This window comes from Hipposideros armiger, unplaced genomic scaffold, assembly GCF_001890085.2.
Source record: "Hipposideros armiger isolate ML-2016 unplaced genomic scaffold, ASM189008v1 scaffold_350, whole genome shotgun sequence".
Classification (NCBI taxonomy): Eukaryota; Metazoa; Chordata; class Mammalia; order Chiroptera; family Hipposideridae; genus Hipposideros; species Hipposideros armiger.
The window spans coordinates 1416118-1442145 of record NW_017731700.1 but is presented as its reverse complement, the minus strand read 5'-3'; the positions used below and the strand labels follow the sequence as shown (position 1 = coordinate 1442145).

At 38.1% G+C, this 26028-nt stretch overlaps 1 protein-coding gene across 2 annotated transcripts in view; it reads right to left on the bottom strand.

Annotated features, from left to right (window-relative positions):
- RNF128 (ring finger protein 128) overlaps positions 1–26028 on the bottom strand; it is a 126613-nt gene that overhangs the window by 14801 nt on the left and 85784 nt on the right. For both annotated transcript variants that reach the window (XM_019661486.1, XM_019661485.1), the window contains exons 2-3: positions 22226–22473; positions 441–512 (exon numbers count right to left, since the gene is read on the bottom strand). In XM_019661486.1, the coding sequence (XP_019517031.1) occupies positions 441–512; positions 22226–22473 (320 nt within the window). The remainder of the gene's footprint in view (positions 1–440; positions 513–22225; positions 22474–26028) is intronic.

The following is a 26028-nucleotide window of genomic DNA, read 5'->3' as shown; positions in this document are numbered from 1 at the left end:
CTTTACTTTTTCCAGCTTCTAGAGACTGTCTGTGTTCCTTGGCTCACGGCCCTTCTTAAATCACTCTAACTCCTTGCTTCCATTGTCACATCTCTTACTGTCAAATCTCCCTATTCCTCCCACTTATAAGGACACTGTGATTATATTTAGGACCCATCTGGATAACCCTGAATTATCTCCCCATCTCAAAATCCTGAATTTAATCACTCCTGCAAAGTCCTTTTTGCTATATAAGGTAACATTCACAGGTTCCAGGGATTGGGACCTAGATATCTTTGGGGGCCATTACTCAGTCTACTTCCAGCATCAAATAGATTTTTTAAAGTCAGTAAGGTTTATAAATGGCAATGAAAATACTACTTTGAAAGAATACTCAGTTTTAACAATGGCTTGCTAAGCACTGCTTTAAAACAAAAAACCTTTTCAAGTCATAAATGTACCTTGTCTCCTTGTTTCAGCGTGCGTAGTTGAAGCCTTCCAATAGCTTTTTTAGCATCAGCTTTTAATTGTCTCTGTAATTTAAAAAAATACAAAAAAACAGGTATCAGGAAAACGGTTTTAAAAAACTGAAAAAGGTAGGATTAATAAATACTTATTAGGTTAAATGAATTTTAAAAGATGAAATTTAATTAACCATAATGTCCCATTTATCTGATATCAGGCAGGATTTTTCAAATTACTGAAACTTTTCACTTATTATATTTCCCTACCTTCTTTTTTTAAAAAAATATGTTATTGGGGAATTTGGGGAAGGGAACAGTGTTGGGGCACTGGGGAAGGGGAACATTGTGTTTTTCCAGGACCCATTAGATCCAAGTCAAATTGTTGTCCTTCAATCTTAGTTGTGGAGGGCACAGCTCAGCTCCAAGTCCAGTTGCTGCTTTCAATCTAGTTGTGGGAGGGGGGCGGGGTGGAGAAGGGGCAGGGGGGGGTGCAGCCCACCATCCCATGCGGGAGTCGAATTGGCATCCTTGTTAAGAGCATGTGCTCTCACCAGCTGAGCCATCCTGCCACCTGTTGGCAGCTCAGCTCCGGGCGCAGCTCACTGGCCCCTGTGGGAATTGAACCTGCAACCCTGTTGCTCAGAGCTCACGCTCTAACCAACTGAGCCACCGGCTGCCCCCGTACCTTCTTAAATAGCATCTTTTGGCTACAGTGGTAAAGCTACGTGTCCTTATTACAAATGAATTCAGATGCTATGAATTTTCAAAGCAATTTTTCTATTTTCAAACTCAGAACCTTAAAGTGTGCCTTTCCCATTTTTTTAAACTGTTGTTTTTGCTTGGTAGAAAATGCTCAGGATTTGGATTCAAATGGATCTAGATTCAAAATATGACTTCGACACTTACTAAGCGAATAATCTTGGATAAATCATTTACTTCGTTGAGCTTGTTTACTCATCTATTAAATGAGGATAATACCAACTCATACAGTGTTATTTGGTATTAGGAGAAAAAAATACTGTTTGTAACCACTATTGCCTTATAAGGAAAGCAGATTCTGCAAGTGGTAGGACTGTTTTCGTTTTCCCCACTGAGCATATACCTAGATGAGTCTGGACATGCAAAGGCAAGCCCCAGGCTCACTTAGGGAATAAGGACTGAAATGTTACACATAATTGAATCAGAAGTGAAGTTAGCATATAGGTGGAAGCCTAAGGGAAAGATAAGAACGACACTAATCAATGAAAGACCGACCTTCTTTGTGGGGTGAACTGGACAAAGGAAAAAAATCCCAGATGGTATGTGATATTCGGTGTTAATTTGAAGTTATTTGTAATGCCACAAAAAGTTTTTCTGTCCCTTTAATTAAAATCTAGCACATACTCAAACACTTCCAGTGAATATAACTCATTTGTAAATTGAAGAAGAGGCTAGGTTTCACACCTGGATGGATGCTGTGTGGAATAGAGAGATATAGCATGTGCAACATGCCAAGATAATAAGCAATCTTCCCATTTTGAACTGCAAAATGGAAAAAAAAACTTGGAAGAAATGCAGTAAAAAGTAGGCACTCAGAACCAGAGATCACTGTGAGAATGTAAATAGCTTCCTTATCCCACTATATGTAGCTCCACCCCTAGCAGGGAGACCCATACCTGACATCTAGGTTACGTGAAAATTAGAGATAATGTAAGTACAGCATCCAGCATAATGTCTGGCATATAGCAGACACTTGAGAACATGCTTATTAGATGAAAATATAAAGTACTCTTCATCAGTAAGCCTAACAGTTTCTTGTAACATGTTTATACATATCTGTAGTAAATATATTTTAGAAGGGAATAATCCATGAGTAGAGGTATGTGAGGAAGTTCTTTAATGCCCAAACCTACCTCATATATATATATATATATATATATATATATATATATAATTTTGTGAAAGGTATTTGGTTTAACTCCAAGGAGATAAATTGTCAAACTATTTATTTGCTGTCGCAGGAACAGCAGAAACTTCTCAGATTGTTACCTGACCAGCAAATATAGCTTATTAGAAACAGTTAATAGGAAGGCCTAGTCCTCAGAAAGAAAGAGGTGCTAATTGAGGTCTTTCACTCCCAGTTCGGGTTTTAATTGTGAGTTAACTCACAAAGGGTATTCTATGATGGTACTTTATTTTCCCTTTGATTTTGTTACCTGTGTCATAAGTAAATAAGAGTGACAATGAAAGGAAGTACACTTAGGATCTTTAGAGCTAGAAGAATGCTTAGTGTTCACCTAGCCTGATATCTACTGTAATCTGACAGGTAAGAAAATTGATGCTCTAAGAGGAGGAATGACTTGCTCAAAAACTCGGAGTTGGTGTCAGTCCCACTGAAGCCCAGAGTTTTGTGGTTTTTTTGACGTGGCTTAGACCAGGAAGCTAGTACTACTACTTCCTTATATTTATATAATTATTTTATAATATAAAAATATTTTATATCTCTCACCTCATTTAATCATAACAATTATCTAAGGCAATAATATCCCCATTTTAAAGATAAGCAAATTGAGGCTTGGAAAAGTAAAAAGTAAAACAACAACATCAAAAAACCCTTGTCCAAAAGGGCATGCAGCCTCTAAATGGTAAAGTTGTTACTGAAACTCTGTTCTTCATATTCCAAGATTTCATTACAATACACCCATCCATAACTTAGCTACCTTATGAAGGTTTGCCGACTCCTGGATTCTATCATTTGTCACGTGGTAGTCAGTCCTTACATTGAACAACCAGTATGCCCCCAGGATCCTGGCCCTGGCCTAGATTTCCAAATGTTACTACTTTCTTTTCATTATAGATCATGAGTTATTTAAGCACCAAGATGAGGAATATGTAAATGATAAAAAAATAGAGCCAAGAAGAAAAAACAGGAAAAGAAAAAAAATTTAGTTGATGATGTCTTTGACAATCATTTTGCACTTTGTCTTTGGAGCACTTCTGATTTAGGTTTAAGCAGCAAGCTCTATGACACAATTGGAGAAATGCACTCACAAGGAAGTGATAGATTGCTGGTGTATTTACTTGATTAAGTCTATATAGTCTGATTTAACATTCCAAGACATTCAATTCAATACCATATAAATTGCTGAGCCTCCAGTGCTAGTGTTCATGAACTTATTAGAAATGAATGCTAAATATATAACTTGAATTACATCCAAGACTAATGCAGATGGATTTGAGGGATGGTATCAAAGGCAAGCTTTAAATGGCCAAGTCTTTGCAAATGAGAACAGTAGAAATTACGTGAAGACAAATGTAAAAAAAAATAGTGGCAGATACAAAAACACAGGGTAAAACCCAAGATGCCAGAAGATCCTAAGCAGGGGACTTGATTATGAAGGATTTCTAAAAGATTTGCAGGACAGTAGAAACCAATGTTTAACAAAGCAGCCCTGGAATAAACAAAAAATCCTTTAAAAGAAAATTTGGATATTTCCAGTAACTCCTGCTAAGCTTTTATAAAGAAAAGAAAAGCCATTTTCTTTAAATATGTATGAGCTACATGATTTTGGTAAGAAGCACAGAATATATTTTTAGAGCTTCAATGAAATTCAATCGCAAAAATGCCATTAGTACTCAAACTATTTCACGGTTACACTGATAGCAAGAGTTTCCAAAATGCATTCATTTCTCTAAAAACTGAAATATGAAAACAACATTAAGACCAAGTAGTTTACATTGCATACCTACATTTGGATAAAGTTACTTCAGTTGAACTTCTGTGTGCTCAAATATGCCTCCAACATTTAAAGACAATATGCCACAATGCAAACTGTAATTTATATTTTGTTCCTTAAAAAACAGAATTTCAAGAATACATCTACTTTGTCATAGAAATTACATTGGCACTTTTTCAATGCCTTCCCACTGTATCAGAATTCCTGCCTATCCTATAAATTCCAATAGGACACTGCTTCTACCTCTTACCATATTTTTTAATTGTATTATTCATGTCTTTCTCTTCTACTAGATGGAGAGTAGCTGGAAGCCTGGGCTTCAATCATTTTTAAAAAGTTTCCATAGTGTCTAGTTGTTCAAACAATAGCTTCTGAATTTAGAAAATTAAAACGGATTTTCATGATTTTCTCATTCAAGTCACAGTTTTACTCATTAAAAGTAGTTACAAAAGAGTCACGGGGATGTAAAGTACAGTATGGGGAATATAGTCAATAGTATTATAAAAACTATATATAGTGTCAGATGGGTATTAGACTTATCGGGGGAATCACTTCATAAATTATATAAATGTCTAACCACTATGCTGTACACCTGAAACTAATATAAAATAACATTGAATGTCAACTATAATTAAAAAAATAGTATAGCATAGGGAATATAGTCAATAATACTGTAATAACGATGTACAGTGTCAGGTGGGTAATAGACTTGTTGGGGTTATCACTTTGTGAGCTATATAAATGTCTAATCACTATGTTGTTTTGTACACCTGAAACTAATTAAAAAGGTAAAAAAAAGTAAAAGCCTGTACTCCATTAAATTTGGGAAAAGAAAGGTTTAGAGAACATATATGGACCCCTACCACGTATCAAGTTCAACCCTACACTTTTTACTTATGTCATCTTGTTTAATCATTAACAACCTATGGAATAGGTATTTTTTTTATAAGAGGTGTTTTTCTGTTTGTTTGTTTTTAGAAATTTTATTGGAGAACAGTGTGTTTTCCCAGGAACCATCAGCTCCAAGTCAAGTAGTTGTTTCAGTCTGATTGTGGAAGGCGTTTTCCAGAACCCATCAGCTCCCAGTCAAGTAGTTGCCTTCAATCTAGTTGTGGAGGGCACAGCTTCTTGGCCCATGTGGGAATTCAACCGGCAACCTTGGTGTTATGAGCCTGCGCTTTAACCACCTGAGCTATGTAACTGGCCACCCCTGAAATCTGCTTTTTATTTTATTTTCTAAATTTTTAAAAAGATTTTTATTGGGGAGCTGGGGAAGGGGAACAATGTTGGGGAACTGGGGAAGGGGAACAATGTTGGGGAACTGGGGAAGGGGAATAGCCAAGTTGTTGTCCTTCATCTTAGTTGTGGAGGGCGCAGCTAGCTCAGCTCCAAGTGCAGTTGCCATCCAGCCACCCCTTCAGCAGCTTGTGGCCGCTCAGCTCAAGGTGCCGTGTTCAATCTTAGTTGTGAGTTGACGTAGACCACCATCTCATGTGGGAGTTGAACCAGAAATCTTGTTTCTAAGAGCGCACGCTCTAATCACTGAGCCATCTGGCCGTTTGTCGGCAGCTTGAGGCCACTCAGATCAAGGTTATGTGTTCAATCTTAGTTGCAGGTGGGCATAGCCCACCATCCCATGCAAGAGTCGAACCGGTAACCTTGTTGTTAGGAGCACGTGCTCTAACCAGCTGAGCCATCCTGCCACCTGTTGGCAGCTCGGCTTGGGCACAACATCACTGGCCCATGTGGGAATCCAATCGGCAACCATGTTGCTTAGAACTTACGCTCTTAACCAACTGAGCCACTCGGCCAGCCTGGAATAGGTATTTTAATATCCAAGTTTTATAGACAAGAAAGGTTCATAAGCTTGACTAAAATCCAGGCAGCTGATTAGTTGCAGAACTGTGAACCAACTCAAGCCCAGGTTCTATCTGGCTTTAAAGCACATGATCTCTCCACTATAGCACACTATCTCCATTGTACAATAGCAAAGAAACCTTTAAAAGACTTCACATTCCTTGTGAAGAAGATAAAGGAAAGAGATAATAAAAAAGAAATCTCAAAGTCAGCTTTTGGGTTGTCAAAAAATTTCATGACGCATTTTTGCAGCGAAAATCATAGGAAAAAAGTGTTTCATGACTTTTCCGACAACCCAATATTATCCAATCTTCAAATCCTTTCTAAATTGATTACCAACTGAGGTTTGGGGAACTCTTTTAAACAAGTATTTTATATGAGTAGACTCTCCCCTCCACTTCTCCTAACTTAAGAGATACTTGGTCTAAGGATATTTGGCAGCAGAGTTGAAGACTGATACAAAGAAGCTTGGTTGTTGGCCAATGATTTTTTAAACAGAAGCTTAACGTCATTACTCTATTCAAAAGCGATCACTGTAGTCACTGAAGAATCTCAGCTATATGCAATTAAACAACACGGTGAATGTTTCAATTAAAAAATTATTATAGTAAAAGACACATTGCCATTAAGCCCCTTCAAAATACTCCCCTTCACTTCAAACACACTTATACCATCGTTTTTGCCACTTTCTGAAGCAGTTCTGGAAGTTCTCTTTTGTGAGTGACTTTACTTGCACTGTCGTGGCCTTAATTTCCTGAATCCATTCAAAACATTCACCTTCCATGGTCATTTTGACTTTCGGGAAGAGCCAGAAGTCACACGGTGCCAGATCCGGTGAAAAAGGTGGATGAGGACACACCGTAACGTTTTTACTTGACAGAGATTTATATAGCAGGAGCGATGTGTGACACGGAGCTTTTCCATTGTGATCACAAAATACAGTGAATGCTGCCGCCAAGTGCCATCCAACAGAAAGGCAGGGATCTCCAGTACAGGAAGCAGCACGTGGAACCTTAGTAACAGTGTGTGACAAGCATCAATTTGTTTGGTGCAGTCAGGCTGGGCATGAGCTTCAGTTGAGAGAAGGTGTGTTTTAACTTGTGCTATAAATCATCCTCCATCATGACAATGCTCCGTGTCACACATCGCTTTTGGTATACAGAAATTTCTGTCAAATAAAAACATTATAGTGTGTCCTCATCCACTGCATTCACTGGGTCTGGTACCGTGTGACTTCTGGCTCTTCCCCAAAGTTAAAATGTTTCAGGACATCGAGGCAGCCACGACAGCGCAACTAAAGACACTCACGAAAGAGGACTTCCAGAACTGCTTCAGAAAGTGGCAAGAACGATGGGATAAGTGTGTTTGAAGCAAGGGGGAGTATTTTGAGGGGGACTAATGGCAATATGTCTTTTACTGTAATACATTTTTTATTTAAATATTCACCATATTGTTTGATCATACCTCGTATATTTTTTGGTTCTGAGTAGGACTTTATTTGGGCTGAAAATGATATTCTACCATCTCATTTGTGTATTTATTTCCAATTAAGTAAAATAAATGTTTCAGTCTGGTGATTTGTCAGCCTGGATTTTGGTCCCAAGGCATTCAGCTTTTAGCTTAACTGAAACCCACATGAATAACACTAGGTATGTAGTCAAACCTAATTACTTGATAGGGGCAGGGTGTGCAAAAGCAAGAAAGGTGGGTGGATATAAGCACACTAGATACTCCTGCATTTAAGTCATCGCTTTTTAAAATAAATTATTTTCATAAAAATGTGGCTCAGCATTTATAACACAGAATACTTAAAATCAAGAATTACCGTAAGAGGATTATTTTCCTCAGATATATTTCTGTGAACAAAATATGTGTTTGAGTCATGTGGCTGTTTAGATATGTGTATACAAGAACTGAAGTAAATCTATCTTTTTTCCAATAAAAACCTATGCATAATATTTGAATGAAAATATCCCTAAAGGAAAGATGAGGCACAGGCTATAAAAACAGCTCCCATAAGACTAGAACTACAGAGATGGGGATAAATAGGAATGTAAACCACTCTCATAAAGGTGATCCCTGTGAACAGTGTGAGGAAGCACACTGTAAGGAAAAGCAGTGAGAGACAGGGGATTTCGACCTGGTAGATAGGTTATGGCTCAGATCATCTCATTTTTCAAGGAAAAACAATCAAAACCTTTAGAATCAGTGATATAAATATAAAATTAGAGTAAGCAAATATATAAAAATCCTGAGACCCATTATAAGAGCTTCCTTTTGTTCAGTGAGACAGTCAGAAAAAGACTATAAACTAGGTCTTACTCAGACAAAAAATTGTTTAATCTGCTCTTCTTATATAAGAGCCAAAATAATGGTTTTGTAAAAGATGGTAACTCTCAAATAGGGGCAGAAACAGATACATACATACAAACACACCCACTACAAATGTGTATAGTATATTGATAGCGTATGCAGACACCTGATGAATCTTCCAGTTAATTCCATGTACTAGTAGAGAAAACTTAATGTAACCATTAAGAAATATTTCAGATATTTTTAGTTATGCTTTAAGTTCAAGGACAAATTTTAAGATATTAATACAGCTTAGTTCTTCCTTGTCTGAGACCACACAGGACTGATAACTCGTTGGCAGTGAACTACAAGGACATGTGTGACATATCTCTGCTCAGGGAGCCAATTTGAGTCTCAGGGTCTGAGGCCCAGATGAGGGGCAGGGGCTGGTCACTAGGTAATTCTGCTAGCAACTGGCCATGCTGCCTGAAACTTAGGACCCCAACAATGAAAGCAGGTGCATATCATCAATCTTCATTTTTGTGCCAACAGCCTTGACAAGCTGGTACAACATGGTTCATTGTTCCAAGTGTCTATTAAAAAAAAATCATCAATCACCAACATAATGAACACTTTGAGGAGCACATTTCCAGGGTTGGCCAAGGGCCAATCATGGGTCTCTTGGAGGCTTAGAAGGAGTAAGCAACTAGATCTGTGTTATCTCTCCTCACAATCCATCCCCTTGTTCTTGGTCAAGGTCTTTTAAACAACATAACAGTCATAGTTATTTGGGCTTCTACATTTAGTTACACCATTTATACATGAGGCACAGTAAGAATACCATAAGCATATCTTGTAGTTTAGAAGCCAATGAAGGGTGAAAAGAGGCTCAAAGAAACAATTCTTCCAGTCCATAACACCATTTCAAATATATTTATACTGATATACCTATTTAATATGTTTACTCCTCCATTGATCTACGGCCACTTGAACTTAGTGATAAATTGCACAGAGCTATTTAATATAGTAATGAACTAAATCTATTTCTTCCTCAGGATAGTCCTTCTCTACTGTTATCACATCCTGGGGAGGTTTCAATTTCCCAATAATGTGATTGTCATGTGACTTATTTATGTAAGGTAGTTGAATCTTACCAACAATGCTAGTATTATGCCATATCAAAACATGGTTATGATACAGTTTGGTTTGGTTACAACATAAATCAGAAAGTATCACAGAGCATTTATTAAACCTTCCTGGAAGAATTGTTCTTTGCCTACATACCAGATATTATTATGTACAAATGTTGTCACCAGTAGCGATGCTTCCATTATTTCTAGTTTCCATGTTAGCTGAAGACAAAGCCAATCAGTTGTCTCAACTCACATTATTATATAGTTAGTTTCCCATTTACTGTGGTGCGGTAAGGCCATCTCCCTCCCCTGGGGGATACATGAGGATCATTCAGTTTTATTCCTATTCCTACCAGCTAGTTTTATGTTGGCCCACCCTTTGGTCAAGATTAGTTAGAGATCAACAATGTACAAGTAAGTTACAATTTCATCTAGAACATTTTCCGTAAATTTGGGGATCTGCATATGTCTCAAAGGTGCTCTCTCTAAGCTTCCATAGCTAAAAATGGAAGGCAGTTACCCCAGCGCCACTTGGGCCTCCATTTGCAATAAAACAGTTAACAGACCCTGTTGTATCAGAGTGTATGCTCTTTCCCAGCTTGAGAGCTAGCATTCTCTAGCATTATACATTGGGTCTGTGTGACTATATTATCAAGGTTTATCATTTTTCCAAGTGGATTCTCATTCTTTTCCCTCCACTTGTAGGATGATTCCTTCCAACCTATCTATTTTAGAGAGTAAATTATTTTCTTCTGAAAGTCACTCTTCATTAAAAGTAAATTCAGTTTGTTCCATTATACCTAGGCCTGTTTGTGTTTCACCTAGAGCCCTCTTTTCTTTCACTGGCCAATGTTTAATCTAATACATGCCTCATTGCCACTGAGTATTAATTGCTTGAGTGCCATTAGGATACATGCACTGTACCTACAAATGCTGGGTGTCCTATGCCAGAGTCAAATGTATAGTGGTTACTCCCAAATTCAGTTTAGTTTGAGCATGCCATAAGGTTTCCCATCACCTTCCTTGTCTCAGGTTAGGGTTGTTTCCAGTGGGGACACGAATCCACCATGTAATGCCTAGTACATTATCTTCACTCACAACCCGTTGATACTTTTCATCTTGTTTAAAAGCTTTTCATCCAGATAAATAGGGATGGTATTTGTTCTTACACATCCTTCTATGACATGTCAGGAATGCAGCCACTATGTGCTGCCCATTATATTTGGGCATTTTAGTCATCAAAATGTATGGTTACACATTTATCAGTTTGCCTGACATTATATAGTATTCATCATAATGGTTCGGAGGGTAGAAATTCCTGAATTTACTAATGAATTCCTAATATTGTAATGAAGGTAAGTTTCCAAACTCAGTTTAATTACCATTTTTACCCACAAAATGGGTATAATGCAGTTAACCATTTAGTGATAGTTATAGCCATCATACATATAGTTATAGCCATCATTATATATATAAATTCAAATATTTATAAGCAAAAGGATTATCAGTCATATTTAATCCTTTCATCACCAAGGGATAAACAGATATAGCCCATTAAGTAGTGAAAGAGGCCCTCTCAAATGCCTTCCCTGAAAAGTGAGAGGTTTTATTTCTTTCCTTTACCATTTGTACAGTTTATAATATATTTTCATAAAATATATTTTATAAACTCTGAAAATTACTCTGAAAATGGAACTTGTAGGACACCAGGAAGTTCTTTATAAGCTGTATTACTTGCTGACAGGGTTTAATGCCACGTTAATAGATTTATCATAGCACTTGGAATATAGAAATACAAACCCTACCATGAACACATGCAAACAAAATACTCTTATGATTGTAACTATAACCTTGGTTACTCATACATGATACCAATTTCTTTCCCACTTCAGAGATAAAAACAGCACAATATACAAAGGTCAAATATTAACATAGCGTGAAACTACTGAATGGCCTGGCACAGGAATTCGAAACATCCTTTTGACTACAGCTAGTAACAGGCCAAACCTGCCACCAATGTGATAAGCTGCTTCTTTGAGAAGGACAGAAGTCAATTCATTTTAAACATTGAGATAATCATCACTCATTACTATATGCGGGTGTCTAATCTTTATGAAGATTTTATAATAAGATTTCAATTTCTCATCTGTTCCTAAATTTAATGAACTTTCTTGCCATATAGAAATCCTCACTGCTTCTCTGCTCCCAAATAAATTCGGTTTATCTTTGCTTATTGGAGAAAGAGTGCATGAAGTGGCTAGAATTTCACTGCCTTTAGAGGAATTTCTCAGTACACATAAAAATATATTCTTGCACCTATTATATGATCAGGTGAAAGCTTTAAATCCCTGCTGAGCATTGTGGAGAAATGGCATACCACTCTATCGCTATGGTGAAATTGAGACAGGGAGGAGGTAAGAAATGATGGTGGCTCGGAAGAGGGTGGAAGCAATGGCATTGGTGAGAAGTAATCAGATTCTGCATATACAATGAAGGTAGAACCAACAGGATTTGCTTATGGAGGTTATATGGGAAGTGAGAGAAAAGAGGGAAAAGAATAACTCCAAGGTTTCTGGCCTGGAGTCAAGAGAAGTTCTTCTGAAAATGGAAGCAATAAAAGCATGTTTTGTGTGTCCACAGCAACAGAAGGCAAGGCAGAGGGTACATGATAAAGACATAGATGCAGATAGATGGTAGGTGTCGTAGGAGTTTGTGGAAGTACTCTTTTGATTACTTCAATTTTCTCAGTGGAATAAGATCCAAAATACAAGTTCAGAGTAAAGTTGGAGGAGGTGTTGAAGGTTTAAGAAGAAGAGAACATAAATGATGATTTATTCACCTAGGAAAGCAGGAGAGGAAATGGCTAAGGAAACAAAGTATGATTGTTAGGCAGCATTAAGGGCTTACTCTGAGTTTATGGTCAAAAATTTAAAGTGAGATCAGTCTGTACATATGTCAATGTTTTTCTATTACTTCAGCAATGCAAGGTGCAGGTATAAAGTAGGTGGAAAGTAGAATTTAACCAGGGGTGGATTTTGACAGCAAGTATAACAGAGACAAGGGCTAAGATAACTGAAGATGTATGCATGGGAGTGACCATGGAAATTAAGCTGGGTAAGGAGAGAAGTGACGATATCAGGGGAATGTGGGGCAGTGTAAAGGTCATAGGATCAATGCCACACAACTATAGGTGTTTCCATGTTCAATGATACTTTCAAATGTTTGCTCTATTATTTCTATACTTTGTACTTACTTATACATCAGTTGTTAAAATATGGTAGAAATCATGAATATGTGACTGTTTGGAGCCTAGCATTCTATCATGCACCATTAGATCATTAAACCTGCCTTCTCTTAACATTCAGCTTAGTCTCTCTTCCCAACCCTAGCCCCACATACAAATACACACATGCACAGACATACACATACATGTAAAATAACAGTGGTTACCTTTGGGTGGTGACTACAGGTTTTTTTTTTTTTGTTATATGGGATGTTGGGTGAAGGTTCTTCCCTTGTACTTTGTACTTTCTTTTTTTCTGTTTGTTTTAAAAAAAAAACCTCTTTGGTAATTTGCAGGTTGATTAATGTTTTTTGTTTCATGTGTACAAAGCATAATGATTAGACATTTACTCCCCTCACAAAATGATAACCCCACCAAGTCTACTACCCATCTGACATTTTACATAGCTATTACAATACCATTGACTATATATTCCCTATGCTGTACTATACATTCTGTGACTACACACAAACAAACACACACACACACACACATATATTTTTTGACATAAAGATTATTTTATATTAGTTTTAGGTGTACAGCACAGTGGTTAGGCATTTATATAATCTACGAAGTGATCCTCCCAATAAGTCCGGTGCCCATCTGACAACCTATCCAGTCTTAACATTATTAATTATATTCCCCATACTGTATTTCACATCCCTGTGACTATTTTGTGACTACAAATTTGTACTTCCTAATCCTTTCACCTTCTTCCCCATCCCTCAACACCACTCCCATCTAACAACCATCAGTTTTTTTCTCTGTATCTCCAAGTCTATTTCTGTTTTGTTTGCTCATTTATTCTGTTCTTTAGATTCCACATATAAGTGAGATCATATGGAATTTGTCTTTCTCGGTCTGACTTATTTCACTTAGCATAATATACTCTAGGTTCATCCACATTGTTGCAAATAGTAAGATTTCACTCTATTTTATGGCATAGTAATACTCCATTGTATAAGTGTGCTACAATTTCTTTATCCAATTATCTATTGATGAGCATTTTGGTTGTTTCCATATCTTGGCTATAGGGAATAGTACTGCAGTGAATATGGGATGCATATATCTTTTCGAATTTGTGTTTTGGATTTCATTGGATATATACCCAGGAGTGGAATTGTTGGGTTATAAGGTAGTTCTATTTTTAATTTTTTGAGGAATCGCCTTACTGTTTTCCACACTGACTGCACCAATTTGCAATCCCACCAACAGTCCATGAGGGTTCCCTTTTCTCCACATCCATGGCAGCACTTGTTGTTTGTTGATTTATTGATGATAGCCATTCTGACAGAAGTGAGGTGGTATCTCATTGTGGTTTTTATTTGTATTTCCCGGATGATTAGTGAAGTTGAGCATCTTTTCATATGTGTATTGGCCATCTCTAGGTCCTTTTTGGAGAAATGTTTTTTCATGTCCTCTGCCCATTTTTTAATTGGATTGTCTGTGTTTTTGGTGTTGAGTTGTATGAGTTGTTTTTTTTTTAACAGATTTTGGATATTAACGCCTTATCAGATGTATCATTGGAAAATATATTCTCCCATTCAGTAGGATGTCTGTTTGTTTTGTGGATGGTGTCTTTTGTTGTGAAAAAACTTTTAAGTTTGATGTAGTCTCATTTGTTTATTTTTTCTTTTGTCTCCCTTGCCCAAGGGGACACATCAGTAAAAATATTACTAAGGGTAATGTCTGCTAGTTTACTTCCTATATTTTCTTCTAGGAGTTTTATGATTTCAGGTCTTACATTTAAGTCTTTAATCCATTTTGAGTTTATTCTTGTATATGGTGTAAGAAAGTGGACCAGTTTCATTGTTTTGCATGGATCTGTTCAGTTTTCCCAGCACCATTAATTGAATAGACTGTCTTTACACCATTGCAAAATCTTGCTTCCTTTGTCATAGGTTAAACGACCATATAGGCATGGATTTTTTTCTGGGCTCTCTATTCTGTTCCATTGATCTATGTGTATGTTTTTATGCCAACACCATGCTATTTTGATTACTATAACCTTGTAGTATAATTCGATATCAGGTAGCGTGATACCTCCAGCTTTGTTCTTATTTTTCAGGAATGCCATGGCTATTTGGGTTCTTTTATGGTTCCATATCAATTTTAGGATTATCTGTTCTAGTTCTGTGAAAAATGCCATTGTATTGTGATAGGGATTGTGTTGAATCTACATATTGTATTGGGTAGTATGGGCATTGTAATTATATTCTTCCTATCTATGAGAATAGTATGTATTTCCATTTATTTGTATCTTCTTTTTTTTATGTGTGTGTGTGTTTTAATCAAAGTTTATTGGGGTGACAATTGTTAGCAAAGTTACATAGATTTCAGGTGTACAATTCTGTAATACATCATCTATATATTGATGGAAAGAGAAATGACTTTGGGTGGTGAATTTTTGTGTCTTCTTTAATTTCTCTCTTCAATCTCAAAATTTTCTGAGTACAGGTCTTTTTCTTCCTTGGTTAAATTTATTCATATTTTATTTTTTATGCAATTGTAAAAGGGATTATTTTCTTAATTTCTTTTTCTGATAGTTCATTATTGGTATATAAAAATACAACCGATTTCTGAATATTAATTTTGTATCCTGCTACTTTGTTAAATTCATTTATCAGTTTTAATAGTTTTCTGGTGGAATCTATAGGGTTCTCTCTATATAGTATCATGTCATCAGCAAATAATGACAATTTTACTTCTTGCTTTCCCATTTGGATGCCTCTTATTTATTTTTATCGTCTGATTTTTTTCATTTTCTTGTCTACCTTTGGCTAGAGCTTCCTGAACCATGTTGAAAAAAACCATGGTGAAAGCAGGCATCCTGACTTAAGGGGAATGCTTTGAGCTTTTCCCCATAGAGTGTATTAGCTATGGGTTTGTCACATATGGCCTTTATTATGTTAAGATGTGTTCCCTCTGTTCCCATATTCTGGGAGTTTTTATCATAAATGGATGCCGGATTTTGTGAAATGCTTTTTCTGCATCTCATATGATTTTTACTTTTCATTTTGTTTATGTGGTGTATAACATTAATTGCTTTGCAGGTAGTGAACCAACCTTGCATACCAGGAATGAATCGCACTTGATTGTGGCATATGATCTTTTTAATGTATTGCTGAATTCGGTTTGCTAACATTTTGTTGAGGATTTTTGCATTTATGTTCATTACAGATATCAGCCTATAGCTTTCTTTTTTGGTAACCTCTTTCTTTGGTTTTGGGATCAGGGTAATGGTGGCCTTGTAGAATGAACTTGGGAGCCTTCCTTCCTCCTGGATTTTTTGGAATAGTTTGAGAAGAATAGGTGTTAATTCTTTTTTGAATGTTTGGTAAAATTCACCTGTGAAGCCATCTGGTCCAGGACTTCTGTTTGTTGGGAGCTTGTTGATTACTGATTCAATTTCGTTGGTAGTAATCAGTATGTCAAGATTTTCTGTTTCTATGTGATTCAGCCTTGGAAGGTTTTATGGTTCTAGAAATTTATCTATTTCTTTCAGATTATCTAATTTGTTGGTATATAGTTGCTCATAGTATTTTCTTAAATTTTTTTTTTGTATTTCTTGGTGTCAGTTGTCACTTCTCTTCCATTTCTGATTTTATTTATTTGGGTCCTCTTTTTCTGGATGAGTCTGGTTAAAGGATTTTCAATTTTGTTGATCTTTAAAAAAAACCAGCTCTGGGTTTCATTGATCTTTTGCATTGTTTTTTTATTTATTATTTTTTTAAATTGGGGAATTGGGGGATGGGAACAGCGCTGGGGAATTGGGGGAAGGGGAACAGACAAGTTGCTGTCATTTTGTTCTTCAGTCTAGTTGTGGAGGACGTTGCTTCACTGGCCCAAGTTGGCACCATCATTGCGCTCTTCCCGGGCGAGGCATATCAGTCGCCAGCTTCTGGATGGCCTCTCACTGCGGCTGCTGGCTGCTCACGCTGGCTGCTGGCTACACACAGTAGCCCATGGCAACCCACTGCCACAGGGGCTGGAGCCTACGCCGTCGCCAGCGACTCACGGCAGCCCAGCTCCAGGTTGAGCTGTTGTTCAGCATCTTAGCTGTGGAGGGCAGTGTCACTGACCCTCATATGTGGGATCCGAACAGGGACCCTCTGGCGTCCCAAGCCAGTTTTTAACCACCGCGCCACTCGGCCGGCCCTGCATTGTTTTTTAATCTCTATTTCGTTTATTTCCACTCTAATCTTTATTATTTCCTTAGTGGTACTCACTTTGGGCTTTCTTTGCTGTTCTTTTTCCAGTTCCCTTAGGTAGACTGTTAAGATGAGATTTTTCTTATTTCTTTAGGTAGTCCTGCATTGCTATGAACTTCCCTCTTAGGAATGCTTTTGCTGTGTCCCATAGATTTTGGGTGATTATGTTTTCATTTTTATTTGTCTCAAGGTATCTTTTGATTTCTTCCTTGATCTCATTGTTGACATATTCATTATTTAGTAGCATGTTATTTAGTGTTCATGTGTTTGTGTGTTTTTCAGTTTTTTTCTTGTAATTGATTTCTAGTTTCATACCTTTATGGTCAAAGAAGACACTTGATATGATTTAAATATTCTTAAATTTATTGAGACTTTTTTGTGGCCTAACATGTGGTCCATCTTAGAAAAATGTTCCATGTGCACTTAAAAAGAACGTATCTTCTGCTGCTTTGGGGTTAAACGCTAAAAAAATATCCAAAAGATCCATCTAGTCTAGTGTCTCATTTAAGGTCGCTGTTTCTGTGTTGATTTTCTGTCTGGAAACCTGTCCATTGGTGTCAGTGGGGTGTTAAAGTACCTTACTATGATTATGTTATCTTGATCTCTGCCTTTATGTTGATCAATATTTGCTTTATATATTTGGGTAATCCTATGTTAGGTGCATAAATATTTACTAGGGTCATGTCCTCTTGTTGCATTGAACCCTTTATTATTATGTAATGTCCTTCTTTGTCTTTTATTATAGTCTTCATTTTAAAATATATTTTGTCTGATATAAGTATTGCTAGTCCAGCTTTTTTCTCATTTCCATTTGAGTGAAATATCTTTTTCCATTCCTTTACTTTCAGTCTCTGTGTCTTTTGATATGATGTGGGTCTCTTGTAGAAAGCATATTTATGGGTCTTGTTATCTTATCCACTCACCTAGCCTATGTCTTTTGATTAGAACATTTAATCCATTTACATTTAAAGTAATTATTGATAGGTAGATAGTTATTACCATTTTATTATTCATAGTTTTGATCTTCTTTTATTTGTTTTATTCTTTCTTCTGTTTAAAGAAGCCCTTTTAGGATCAAATATATGGTCATGGAAAGAGAACTGACTCTGGGTGATGAATACACAGTGTGCTACATAGATGATGTATTACAGAACTGTAAACCTTAAATCTATGTAACTTTGCTAACAATTGTCACCCTTTAATTTAAAATACTTAAAACTTAAAAAAAAAACAGGCAAAAATCCAGGAATCCCTTTTAACATTTCTTGTAATACTGGCTTGGTGGTAATGAATTCCTTTAGCTTTTTCTTGTCTAGGAAGCTCTTTATCTCTTCTTCAATTTTAAATGATAGCCTTGCTGGGTAGAGCAGTCTTCGTTATAATCCCTTGTTTTTTAACACTTTGAATATTTCCTGCCACTGTCTTCTGGTCATGAAAGTTTCTGTGCAGAAATCAGTTGATGGTCTTATGGGAGCTCCCTTGTAATTAACTAGTCGTCTTTCTCTTTTTGCGTTTAGGATTTCCTCTTGTTTTTAACCTTTGCCGTTTTAATTTTGATGTGTCTTGGTGTGGGCTTGTTTGAATTCATCTTGTTTGGGACTCTGTGCTTCCTGGGCTTGTATTTCTATTGGGTTGTCAGAAAAGTCATGACATATTTTTTCAATTTTTCGTTGCAAAAATGCATCATGACTTTTCCGACAACCCAATATTTCCTTCGGCAGGTTAGGGATGTTTTCAGTCATTCTTCAAACAGGTTCTTGATCCCTTGCTCCCTCTTTTCTCCTTCTGGTGCTCCTATGATATGAATATTGTTATGCTTGATATTGTCCCACAGGTCCCTTAAACTATTTTCATTTAAATTTTTTTTATTTTTGTTGTTCCAACTGGGTGTATTCTGCTACTTTGTGTTCTGAATTGCTGATTTGATCCTCTGCTTCATCCAATCTGCTATTTTTTTTTTCCTAGCAATAGTTTTTTTTTTTTAATTGTTAGTTTCAGGTGTACAGAACAATGCAATAGTTACCCTTTTCACCCTCACAAAGTAACAACCCCCCTCCCCCCATCCACTGCCCTCCCACCCCCGATATCATGCTTATCTATTACAATTCCATTGAATCCGTTCCCGCAATCCAATCTGCTATTGATTCCTTCTAATGTATTCTTCATTTCAGTTATTGTATTCTTTATTTCTGCGTGGTTCTTTTTTATGGTTTCTATGTCTTTCTTTATGCTTGCTATCTCTTTGTTGAAATGCTCACTAAGTTCCTTGAGCATTCTTATAATCAGTGTTTTAATCTCTCTCTGGTAGGCTGGTTGCCTCCATTTCATTTAGTTCTATTTCTGGAGGTTTTTCTTGTTCCTTTACTTGGGAAATGTTTTTTTGTTTCCTTATTCTGGCTGCATCTCTGTGTTTGCGTCTATGTTTAGGTACATTGCCTATATCTCTCAGTCTTTGCTGGGTAGCCTTATGTGGTATGCGTCCTGTGTGGTCCAATGGTGCAGTCTCCCTGATCTCTTGTGCATGTGTTCCAGGATATCCCTTGAGTGTGTTGTGTGTGTTCTCCTGTTGTAGTTGAGCCTTGATTGCTTTTGGCACATCAGTGGGTGGGACTGACTCCCGAGCTGACTGGCTGTGAGAGCTGTCTACATCCACAGTGTATGAGCTGCTGTGTGGGGGCTGACTCCTCAGAGAAGGATTCCTTCCCACAGGCTCTTGTGCCTGTTTAGACACCCCCTTTGGGTGTGCCACTTGTGGAGCTAACCAGGTAGTACTCTGGTGTGGTCTGAAGCCGGCCTCTGGGTATGTTGTCTGGTGTCTCTTGGGAGAGGTTCCCATCCAGGCCAAATTCAGCCTTGCCTGTTACCAGCCTGCTGCTACCTGGTAGGGCCCTCAAAGTTATATGTGGTTGGCTGCTGCCTGTGCTGGACCTGGAGGCATGTGGGGATGGCCTTGCTGTAAACTGAGGCTGGCTGCCACCAGTTGTGGGCCTGAGACTGCTTAGTAAAATGTCCAGGGCCCCCTAGGCATATCGCCACCAGCCGGGTGCCCGTAAGGCCCACCTGTTGAAGGAGCCTCCTTAGGTTTGTAGGTTAGGCTGGTTGAACCAGTGTTGAGAGTGCCCCAGGCAATGCAGCACTAGCTGGGCAGGGTGGAGTTCAAGTGAGTCATGAGGCATGGCCCGTGGTTTTTACAAAGTTAATGCAGATTCAGTTCTTACACCAGTGCCCAGCCTGTGACCATTTCGCCCTTAGAACACACTGAGCTTCAGGCTTGCAAATTCCTGACAGCTGCCCAAGAGTGGCTGCTCTGCAGGTTTTGGGTCTCTGTCCATCACCAAAATCTCCTGGGGCCATCACAGGCTGTTCACTGCTATAAAAGGCCTGCTTGGCTTGTGGGGTAGGGCCGGCGACCCAGGTGCCCAGAGTGTCCTTGGCAATGTATTGTAGTTCTAGATAGACGGGGTGGGGTTTCATGGAACTAAGGGTGTGGTCTGTGGTTTCTACAAAGTCAATGCAGTCTCCACTCCCGCAGCAGTCCTGGGCCTGTGATCACCCCACAAAAATTCCCCAGAATACCACAGCTAGTCACCACCCACCTCAGGCCCGCAAATTCCCAAGAGCTGCCTCAGAGACACTGTGGTGCAGGTCTTGGGTTACTGCCCACCAGCAAACATTTCCAGGGCCACTACAGGTGGTCCACCAGCTGCAAAAAGGCTTCTACAGTCTGTGGGGAGGGGCCAGCAGCCCAGCAGTCAAGAGTGCCCTGGGTGATGTAACACGAGTTGTGCGAGGGGACAGGGACCCAGCTCGTCACCAAGGTAGTACACAGGCGTGGATTCCACCAGACAAACGTGGTCCCAGACTTGGCCCTTTGAGGGAGGGCTTAACCCTGAAAATATTGTGTCCTCCTGTAGACCACATGTGTGTCAGACTCCACATAGGGACAACAATGGCTCCTGTCCCTCCAGCTCCTGTGCCGAAGCCACACAACTCAGTTCTTCCCTGCATGTCCCTAGGCCTCTTGAGCTGCTGTCCCTGCACCACAGACAAGGTGAGTGCCCATAAGTGAGTGAGTGCATGTGATGACTCTACAGGAGGGTTGTCTGGGTTTCCAGGTGCTCTTCTCCCCACTAGGAAGGGCAGACAATGTCCTCACTGATTTTCACTATCAGATGCCATGGGAACTCATCTTCTAGGCACAGGACCCCTGGGCTGGGGAGGCCGGCATGGGGCTGGGACCCCTCCATTTTCAGGGAGAACCTATGTCACCAAGGTGTCCCTCCAGGTGTTCAACCACCCTCTGTGGGATTGGGGTCAGCCTGCGTCATGTCTTCCCCCTTCCTACCAGTCTTGATGCGGCCTCTTCCTTATATCCTTAGTTATAGGGGTTCTTCTGTTCAGCTAGTCTTCAGATGATTCCTGAGCTTAATTGTTCTATAATTTATTTGTAATTTTGGTGCAATCCTGGGATGCAGGATGCAGTAGGCATATCATTTATCTAATCCACCATCTTGGACCTGTCTTGCAAACTCCCTGTGCTTTCTTTCTTTCTTTTTTTAATTAAATGTATTGGGGCGATAATATTCAGTGAAAATACATAGGCTTCAATTGTACATTTCTATAATACATCATCTATATAGCACATTGTGTGCTCACCACCCAGAGTCAGTTCTCTTTCTATCACCATATATTTGACCCCCTTTACCCTGTTGTACCACCGCCTCCCTTCCCCCCACTTACCCTCTGGTAAGCACTAAACTGTTGTTTGTGTCTATGAGTTTTTGTTTCTTTGTTTTTTTGTTTTGTTCGTTTGTTGCTTTCAGTTTTATATACCACATATGAGTGAAGTCATAGGGTTCTTGACTTTTTCTGTCTGACTTATTTTGCTTAGCTACTACGGAATACTACTCTGCCATAAGAAGAGATTAAATACTCCCTTGTACTTTCTAATTTTTATATTTTCTATATTGAGTACGAAGTGCTTTTGTAATTTAGACAAAAGCTATTTTAAAAACATATGTATTTATACCCATATATAATTAAATGCTGGCTGTGCTCCATAATGAGGTTTTAGAAGACTTAATTAGGTAGGATTAAAGCCATAGACAATTTATGGAAAATAAAAGATTTGAGAGGCTATAAGCTGATATAGTTTTTAAAATTACTAGGTTTTGTAAAACATATGCATGGATTATTGTCTATCAAGCGAAATATATTAAAATGCATGACTTCAAAACTAAAGTTAATACAGTAAATTATTTTTAAATTGGAAGAAAGGACCTTTACAAACCTGCTTTCTGGTTTGAGCTCTTGCGTTCCGTAATCTTCGAGCAGAATAAAAAATAAAATAGCCCACAGTTGCTGCCGTAATAATAAAAAAGGACACAGAAACGAGGAAAATTGAATAGTGATTCACCCAAGGGCCATGTTTTTTCCCTACTTCGATGACCATTGTTACTTGTATGCCTCTTTGAATTGATTGTAGAATTTTTGTGCCTTTCAGATTGCCAATCATGATTGCAACAATGTCTCCTGCACCTGTAAAAGAAAAGGAATTTAGTTTTAATTTGGTAAAGCATTTTTAGTATAAAAATCCAAGTGCTAAAGTGATTTTAAATGACTCCCAATGAGACAAAGGAAGGATACTCATTTATTTAATTAACAGTTATCAGGCACTTAATATGCATATATAAATTATAGGGGATATAAACATGCCAAGACTTAGTTACTAATCTTAAGGAACTCATAGTTTAATAAGGAACTCATAGTTTAATAAGGAACGCATAGTTTAGTAAGGAAGCTGTGATATATAACACATACCTCCACTCTCTTTAGGTTAACCTCCAATAAGTTGAGTCTGGAGCCTAATTTGCCTCTTATATGAAGGCTTTCTGTAAGACAAGTAGTCCCCTGGATGGTAAAAAAATAGGGCTTACATCCTAAGGAATCTGAGATTTGGAAAAGACAGAAATATTTTAACTATACATTTCCCAATTTATAAGGTAGGACAGATTACCTCAGGAGCTCACTACTAAAAAGTGTAAGGATTTATATATCAAGGTTAGTAATTTGAGAAAAATAATGTTTATAAGCCCAAATGTAATATAGATGCCATTTTTCTATATCCTCAAAAGCAATATAAAATTTGTCCAACGTACTGTAAGGTTTTTCATGGACCTGAGGTGGTTAGAAATGAATATAAAATAAAATTGATAGAAATGTATGTTAGTATTCAACACCAACTAAAATCAATTCAAAAATTAGGCTAAATTAATTACTTGGTCCAGTAGTCTAAGTCCTAGTTGTGTTGACCCTGAGAATGAAGATACCTACTAAGAAGGGCTCTTGGTGGCTGACTGGGCTGAAATATAAAAATGGAACCTAGCAGTCATTGCTGAACAAGGGCCTCTCATACAAGCCGTGCATCAGGGAGAAGCCTGCCCTTAACTGTCTGCCTGCACTGTGTTCCTGCCATCTGAGCCAACCTTATAAAGGAGTTCCTGGGATCGTATTTCAACCAATATGACTGAGATATTCCCCATCCAATCGTAGCTGTGCAGTTACAACCTTATTAACATCTTCATTAATCAATCAGGACAGTGCTTTTTGGACCAACCAAACTGAGGATTTGGAGTCCTCATTTGCATGAGAGTGGATCAATCAGGGACCAGGGACCAGGACTTCTCTCTATGTAAGTAAGCTCCCCTGTTGCCCTTGGAGAGCACTTTCCTTTTGCACTTAAGCATTTCCCTGGCTGGAGCTATACCAGCTAAGATGTCTCTCTGGAGAAGGCCTGAGTTGCAACACTGGGGCTGTTTCATGCCCAGGGCTACCTCACAGCTACGCTTTTCTCCAGCTGTCTATATCACAGTTGAGCTGTTTGCCCTGAATAAAGTATCCGCCCCCTTCACTGCACCCCAAATTGGGGATTCCAGTTGGCGTTAATTGGTATCAATGACCATCGACCATTGCGGTTAACAGCCTAAAGGTCTAATCTCTGTAACACTTCCCTCTTTAACTCCCCACTAATCTTTCTCCTCCCTACCGCCCAGCTATATAAATGCTGTGAAAAACACAAAGGACAAACATTTTCTTTTCCAATGTTGTGAGAATGTCAGATGACTCATGCCATTTCAATGCTTATCAAGGTTTATATTCCTTCTAGTTTATATGACCTGAGACCAATAATCTTAAGCAAAATAATAGAGTTCTTTGAATGTAAAGAGTTTACCAACCAGAGAAACCTCCCACTGATATTAGGTTAAGGTACTATCTTGGTTAATGATCAAACTAATCTGGAATAAACAAAACCACACACACACACACACACACACACACACGATTCTAAAAGGACCTTCAGACTAGAAGTTAAATACAAAAGTACAATATTAAAATAGTATCCACAATTTAAGTAATCAAATTAAGAGTACAAACCTTAAAAAGCAATGTACATAGCAGAATTATTACCCAGGCAATCCCTTAAATTTACTGCTCCCAGTTGCCAAAGTATTCAAAATATCAAGATCCTCTCCTTACTTGAAGGTACATATTAAAATATATATATATTCATAAGGTATAATTACAGGTCTTTAAAGTTCTAAAAGACAATATTTTTATTTATGATAGCCAGTTAGTTAAACGCTTTTATAACTTTGCTGACTCATTTGCAATCACTCATTTGGTAGATATTGACGACTCATTCTCTTCTTGTTTACATGGGGAAAAAAATCTCAAAAGCAATGGGAAGTGAAGGAGTCTGAAATGCCTGCTGTTGCAACTTTTTCCTCTATCTGTATATGACCAAATATCCTTTATGGGTCTAGAGAATTGGTGATTTTGCAAGACAGTGTTTCATTTTTCTATTTACTTGGGGCTTTAAATTTCTAGCTTTGGCACTAAAAGTATAAACTTTGTCTTTTCTCTACAAGCCATCTGTCAGGAAGATTTCTGGTTATAAAATTTTGATTAACTATGTAACCTAGCATTCATTTTTGATACTGTAACCTGTATAATCTTTGAAGGCATGGATAATTCTAAAAATTAGGTTTGGGAATACATAATATTTTTAAAGATTTATTTTTAATCACAAATGTGTCCTTCTGAATTTTTTTGACTAATAGAAATACGTTTTCATTCTTTTAGGAGATATGAGGTGGGTGGCAGGGGTGAATGCTCAGGAACATACTGGCCACTGTGGTCAGATTGAGATTAAAAAACAAGGATAGTCAAGAAATACACTGTCTATACATAATGAAAAATGCTGTGCTTCAATCACCCCAATTCATATTCATACAAGCTATATCTAGTCCAACTATCTGTTGAATTAAATTTCTAATCACATGAAAGATCTATTTCTAATCATTATTATATATGTCCTCTTTCCATGCCCCTGCAACTATTTAAAAGTTTTTCTTCCTCCACTGTTCCCTATCACAGTTAACGGCATCACAACCATCTGGTCACCTAGTTCAGGAACCTCAGAATCATGTTTGAATACTTACTGCTATCCTACTAAGTTATGTAGATGCTACTTCCTTGGCATCTCCTATTATCAGATTCTTCTTTCCATTCCTGCTGCCTATATAATATAGGCCGTCATGATATCTTTACATGAACTACTTCATTAACCTCCTAACTGGTTGCTGAATATCCAATTTCCCCCCTTCCCTTAAATTTCCATCAGAGTTTACCTTTTTGGTTGACTTTTGCCATCCCTTGGTTGGATGCCTGTTCCCTGCTCAGAAGTCTTTTTTTTTTTTTAAGATTTTTTATTGGGGAATTGGGGAGATGAGAACAGTGCTGGGGAATTGGGGGAAGGGGAATAGACAAGTTGCTGTCATTTTATTCTTCAGTCTAGTTGTGGAGGATGTTGCTTCACTGGCCCACGTTGGCACTATCATTGTGCTCTTTCCGGGTGAGGCAGATCAGTCAGTCGCCAGCTTCTGGACAGCCGCTCACTGCAGCTGCTGGCCACTCATGCTGGCTGCTGGCCACACACAGTAGCCCACGGCAACCCACTGCAGCAGGGGCTGCAGCCTATGCCGGCGCCGGCGACTCACGGCAGCCCAGCTCCAGGTTGAGCTGTTGTTCAGC